This window comes from Somniosus microcephalus, unplaced genomic scaffold (assembly GCF_052327205.1).
Source record: "Somniosus microcephalus isolate GS21.2 unplaced genomic scaffold, FLI_Smic_1.0 unresolved_chr8, whole genome shotgun sequence".
Taxonomy (NCBI): Eukaryota; Metazoa; Chordata; class Chondrichthyes; order Squaliformes; family Somniosidae; genus Somniosus; species Somniosus microcephalus.
In genome coordinates this window covers 45,765,224-45,771,928 of record NW_028225186.1, presented here as the reverse complement: position 1 = coordinate 45,771,928, position 6,705 = coordinate 45,765,224, and the positions used below count along the sequence as shown (strand labels likewise).

The following is a 6,705-nucleotide window of genomic DNA, read 5'->3' as shown; positions in this document are numbered from 1 at the left end:
CGAAGAGGATGGGAAGAGGCTTAAAGGGGCTCTCGACAGGCTCAGGGATTGGGCGAGAACATGGCAGATGGGATAAAATGTTGAAAAATCAGAAGATATCCACTTTGGTAGAATAAACAGAAAGGCAGAGTATTTCCTAAATGGTGAAAAATTGGGGAATGCAGATGCTCAAAGGGACATGGCTGTCCTTGTACATGAATCACTGAAAGTGAATGCGCAGGTGCAGCAAGTCTTTAGGAAGGCAAATAGTATGCGGGCCTTTATTACTAGAGTATTTGAGTACAGGAGTAAAGAAGTCTTACTCCAACTATATAGGGCGTTGGTGAGATCGCACCTGGAGTACTGTGTACAATGTTGGTCTCCTTACCTAAGGAAGGACATACTTGCCATAAAGGGAGTGCAACGAATGTTCAGGAGATTGATTCCTGGGATGGCGAGGCTTTCATATGAAAAGAGATTGAGTAAACTAGGCTTGCATTCTCTTGAATTCTGAAGAATGAGAGGGGAACTCATTGAAGCATACCATATTAATACAGGGCTTGATAGGGTGGATGCTGGAAGAATGTTTCCCTTGGCTGAGCAGTCTAGAACCAGGGGCCACAGCCTCGGCATAAAAGGGTAGCCCATTCAGAACGGAGATGAGGGGAAATTTCTTCACACAGAGGGTGGTGACTCTTTGGAATTCTTTACCAGAGGGCTCTGGAGGCTCAGACATTGGGTATATTAAAAACAGGAGTCGATAGATTGCTGACTAGTAAGGGCATCAAGGGATATGCTGATAGGACCGGTGAAAGGAATTGAAGCAGAAGATCAGCCATGATCTCATTTTATGGCGGCACAGGTTAGAAGGGCCGAATGTCCTTCTCCTGCTCCTATTTCTTATGTTCTTATGTTCTTCTTTTCTCAGTGTCATGTCCTGTACATGAACAGCACACAGCGGGTAAAATGGAACTGCTCACTTCCGCCTGGTACTGAATTGATCGTGCATGTCAGTGCCACCTCCTGTACATGTATAGCACACAGCTGGTAATAGGGAACAATTAACTCCCCTCTGCTAATGTATGGCCCCTGTGTTTCTCAGCAGCAACTCCTGTCTCTAATGTGAACATTGGATAAAATATAGTGAGTGAGAATGATGCAGGCTAGGCGACAGCATTAGTCAGAGAGAGAGGGAGGATCGGTAGGCCTGGTGAGTGAGTATGTGAGTGAGTGTGTGTGTGTGTGTGTGTGAGAGAGAGAGAGAGAAAGAGAGGGAGGGAGATAATAGGCCAGACTACAGAGTGTGGGAGTGAGAGAGAGAGAGAGGGGGACTGCTCAGATGAGAGGTGGTGCGGCTAGGGAGCCCAGGCGAGAAAGAGAGAGAGAAAGAGGTGAGGTCGTTTCGGGGAGAGGGAAAGAGAGAGGTGAGGTAGGCCAGGCGAGCGAGAGAGACAGAGAGAGGGAGAGAGAGAGAGAGAGGTGAGGTAGGCCAGGCGAGAGTGTATACGAGTGAGTGAGGGAGAGAGAGAAAGAGAGAGAGAGACGGGCCAGGTGAGAGTGAGAGGGGACCAGTGAAAGAATGGGTCACTGTGAGAGAGGGAGAGGTGAAGCAAGCCAGGCAGGAGTGATACATTCCTACAGTGTTACTATGATCAATGTTTCTATATATACGTGTCTTCATATTCATTTTTGCTTTGTGGGAGTATTGTATTGCACAAAGAATGCCTTTAGTAGTGTTCTAATTTCTGCAGGGGTTTCAGTGATTCCACTAATATTGTCATGGGGACTGGGTTTAGATTTAGAGTGGGTATCTCACCCAATCCGTGTATATGAGTCACGGATATGTGAGAGGGTTTTAGTGATTACTGTCGGAGCTTGGCAGAGAACTGTGTTAATATTACGCTGTTGTCTCTGTCAGAGTGTTAATAGCCCTGAGGGAAGTGGGAAGCTTCACGGTTCACAGGGTGTCTCTGGTGGTTGGTTATGATACACACAGTGTGAACGTGTGTGTGTTAATATTAACATGTGTCACTGGCCCCTTGGTTTGGACAGCTTATGAGGCGGGATATAGTTATGATGCTGGAAAGTTCTTCTCATCATTTAATTAATTTAACAATTAGAGTAAACGGATATTTCATCGCATTCTTCAACTGCTCTCTGAACCTAGTCTGGGTCAGGGCATAAATACAAGTGTTTGTGCAGCAACTCAGGAGCTGGAGCATGAATCCAATTTTTTGCACGTAAATAGGTAGAGATACAGACTGATACCCCAAATGCCGCATCCGGCTCCATACAGAATACAACATGAAGATTGCCCATAAGAGTATGAAATTTCCCGAGATAAGAAACAGTAAAATTATGGATTTCCTTCGACTCTCCATCTCTGGGTCTTTGGGGCTCTCCCCACTGCTGTTTCCCCGGAGCCTCCTGCGGGCTCTGCTGGCCACTAAAATGTTTCTGACGGTTAAAGCATTGAGCAGCAGAACCAGAACAAATGGGACACACGGGGTGAGAATATAATGAAGGAGTTCGATTGTTACCCAGACCCATGAATACATAACATCGAATGTTACACTACAAAACCAGGGAGTGTTCGTAAACACATATTTACCAGTCATCATAAAATACCAGGGGATGTCCTTTCAACAGCTCAGCCCAACAGTGTTCCTAAAACCACAGCTGCTGTTTTCTCGGTGCAATATTTAGTTTTCAGCTTCTGGCAACAAATGGCCACAAATCGATCAAAGGTGAAGCTGATGGTGAACCAGACAGAACAGTCTGTGGCTGCATAAAGCAGGACGGCGTGTATGTTACACAGGGGGATATAGTGCATGAAACCAAACTGTCTCGCATAAACAATCGGAATCTGCCTCAATATCAAGTCGAGGATAATGACCAGTAGATCCGCCGCTGCCATTGCCACCAGGTAGCGAGTGACACATTTCGTGAGACCGCACTTTCACCGAGACAAGATCACAATAGTCACTAAGTTAATTGTGAGGAAGGAAAATAAAGAGAGAAATTATAAATCAGGCTGGGACCAAACGCAGCAGTTTTCTGGAATTACATAAGAACATAAGGCCATAAGAAGTAGGAGCAGGATTAGGCCATACGGCCCCTCGGGCCTGCTCTGCCATTCAATAGGATCATGGCTGATCCGAACCTAGACTCACGTCCACTTCCCTGCCCTCTCCCCATAACCCCTAATTCCCTTATCTGCTAGGAAACTGTCTATCTCCGTTTTAAATCTATTTAATGTTCCAGCTTCCACAGCTCTCTGGGGTAGCAAATTCCATAGATTCACCACTCTCTGAGTAAAGAAGTTTCTCCTCATCTCAGTTTTGAAAGGGCAGCCCTTATTCTAAGATTATGCCCCCTAGTTCTAGTCTCACACATCAGTGGAAACTTCCTCACCGCATCCACCCGATAAATTCCCCTCACAATCTTATATGTTTGGATAAGATCGCCTCTGATTCTTCTGAACTCCAATGAGTAGAGGCCCAACCTACTCAACCTTTTCTCATACGTCAACCCCCTCATCTCCAGAATCAACTGAGTGAACCTTCTCTGAGCCGCCTCGAGAGCAAGAAAATCTTTTCTTAAATATGGAAACCAAAACTGCACGCAGTATTCCAGGTGTAGCCTCACCAATACCCTGTATAACTGCAGCAAGACTTCCCAGTTTTTATACTCCATCCCCCTTGCAATAAAAGCCAAGATTCCATTGGCCTTCCTGATCACCTGCTGCACCTGCATACTAACTGTTTATGTTTCATGCACCAGGACCTCCAGATCCTTTTGTACTGTAGCGCTTTGCAGTTTCTCTCCATTTAGATAATAACTTGCTCTTTGATTTTTTTCTGCCAAAGTGCATAACCTCACACTCTCCAATATTATATTCCATCTGCCAAATCTCTGCCCACTCACTTAGCCTGTCTATGTCCTTTTGCAGATTTTTTATGATCTCCTCACTCACTGCTTTCCCTCCCATCTTTGTATCATCGGCAAACTTGGATATGTTGCACTCGGTCCCTTCCTCCAAATCGTTAATATAGATTGTAAAGAGTTGGGGTCTCAGCACTGACCCCTGCAGAACACCACTAGTTACTGATTGCCAGCCCGAGAAGGAACCATTTATCCCAACTCTTTGTTTTCTGTTAGATAGCAAATCTTCCACCCATGACAGTATATTACACCCAATCCCGTGATTTTTTATCTTGAACAGTAATCTTTTGTGTGGCACCTTGTCAAATGCCTTTTGGAAGTCGATATACACTACATCAACTGGTTCCCCTTTATCCACCCTGTATGTTACGTTCTCAAAGAATTCGAGCAAATTTGTCAAACAAGACTTCCCCTTCATATAACCATGCTGACTCTGTCCTATTAAATTATGTTTATCCAAATGCTCTGTTACTGTTTCCTTAATAATGGACTCCAACAGTTTTCAACCATAGATGTTAGGCTAACTGGTCCATAGTTTCCAGCTTTTTATCTACTTCCCTTCTTAAATAAGGGTGTTATATTAGCAGTTTTCCATTCTGCCAGGACCTTTCCTGAGTCCAGGGAGTTTTGGAAAATAATCACTAATGCATCCACAATCCCTACCGCTACTTCTCTCAAGACCTCAGGATGTAGGCCATCAGGTCCGGGGGATTTATCCACCTTAAGTCCCATTATTTTACCGAGTACTATCCCCTTAGTGATTTTAATCGAGTTTAGCTCCTCCCCCCGCCCCCCCATTGCCCCCTGTTTGTCCAGTGTTGGGATATTTTTGGTGTCCTCTACTGTAAAGTCTGATACAAAATATTTGTTCAGCGTCTTTGCCATCTCCATGTTCCTCAACACTAGTTTCCCGGTCTTATCCTCTAAGGGACCAACTTTAGCCACCCTTTTTCTTTTTATACAGCTGTAGAAACTCTTGCTATCTGTTTTTATATTTTTTGCTTGTTTACTTTCATAATCTATCTTCCCCTTCTTAATTAATCTTTTAGTTATTCTTTGCTGGCTTTTAAATGCTTCCCAATCTTCTATCCTCCCACAAGATTTGGCTACTTTATATGCCCTTGTTTTCAGTCGGATACTGTCCTTTATTACTTTACTAAGCCACGGATGGCTGTCTTTTCTTTTGCTCCCCTTTTTCCTCAGTGAATATATTTTGCCTGAAAGATGTGAAATATCTCCTTGAATGTAGACCACTGCTCTTGTACCGTCTTACAATTTAACATACTTTCCCAGTCCACTTTAGTCAATTCTACTCTCATACCTTCATAGTCTCCTTTATTTAAGCTCAGTATGCTGGTTTGAGATCCAACACTCTCACCCTCAAACTGAATTTGGAATTCAACCATATTTTGGTCACTCATTCCAAGGGGATCCTTTACTAGGATATTTTTTAATAATCCTGTCTCATTACACAGGACCAGATCTACGATTGCCTGCCCCCTGGTTGGTTCAGTTAAATTCTGCTCAAGTAACCTGTCCCTAACACATTTTGTGAACTCTTCCTCCAGGCTGCCATGCCCAAATTGATTAGTCCAGTCAATATGAAAGTTAAAATCCCCCATGATTATAGCTGTTCCCTTATTACAAGCTCCAACTATTTCCTGATATATACTCCGACCAACAGATGTGCAACAGTTAGAAGGCCTATAGACTACACCCACTAGTGACGTTTTCCCGCTATTATTCCTTATCTCCACCCAAACTGTTTCACTATCCTGATCCTTTGACCCAATAACATTTCTGACTATTGCAGTGATTCCATCCTTGATTAGCATAGCAACCCCACCTCCCTTTCCTTCCTGTCTGTCCTTCCTAATTATCAAATACCCTTGTATGTTTAGTGCCCAGTCATGATCATCTTGCAGCCATGTTTCCATAATGGCCGCCAGATCACAACCATGTGCAGTTATTTGTACCGTCAACTCGTCTATTTTGTTATGAATGCTGCGTGCATTCAGATAAAGAACTTTCAAATATGTTTTCTGACAATGTATTCCTGCTATTTCCCCTTTTACTACTTTACCTTTATCATTATACATTCTGTCCCTTCCTGACACGCTTTGGTTTTTAATTCCTCCACTGCAACCTTGCTCTAATGCCTTCTCCACTGTCATTTTTATTTTTAGCTCTTTAAAACCTCCCCCCCCCCCCACTAATTAGTTTAAAGCCCTCTCTACAGCCCAAGTTATTCGATTCGCCAGGATTCTAGTCCCAGCACTGGCCAAGTGAATTCCATCCCAACGGAACAGCTCTCTCCTGTCCCAGTACTGATGCCAGTGGCCCAAGCAGCAAAACCCATTTCTCCCACACCAGTCTTTGAGCCACACATTTACCTCCCTAATTTTATTTACCCTAGCCAAATTTGCACGTGGCTCAGGTAGAAATCCAGAGATTATTACCCTTGTGGTTCTGCTTTTTAATTTGGCCCCTAGCTGCTCAAACTCCCTAAGCAGAATCTCTTTCCTTCTCCTATCTATATCGTTGGTACCAACATGGACCACGACAACTGGATCCTCCCCCTCCCACTCTAAGTTTCTCTCCAGCCCAGAGGAGATGTCCTTAAACCTAGCACCGGACAAGCAACACAGCCTTCGGGAATTCGGTGTGAAATGTGTAAATCATTAGAGATATTCAAAGACATAATCTAATTCTATTATCAATGTACAGCTGAATTCAAGCATTATTGTAAGAATGATACATCAATAAATTAAATGGGAATAA

At 43.7% G+C, this 6,705-nt stretch overlaps 1 protein-coding gene across 1 annotated transcript; it reads right to left on the bottom strand.

Moving 5' to 3' along the window:
- Positions 1-2,075: 2,075 nt before the first annotated feature.
- LOC147086284 (putative G protein-coupled receptor 139) lies at positions 2,076-2,896 on the bottom strand. The gene is given in 2 exon segments (XM_085979127.1): positions 2,076-2,635; positions 2,638-2,896. Coding segments are annotated over 2 exon segments (819 nt in total).
- Positions 2,897-6,705: the final 3,809 nt, after the last annotated feature.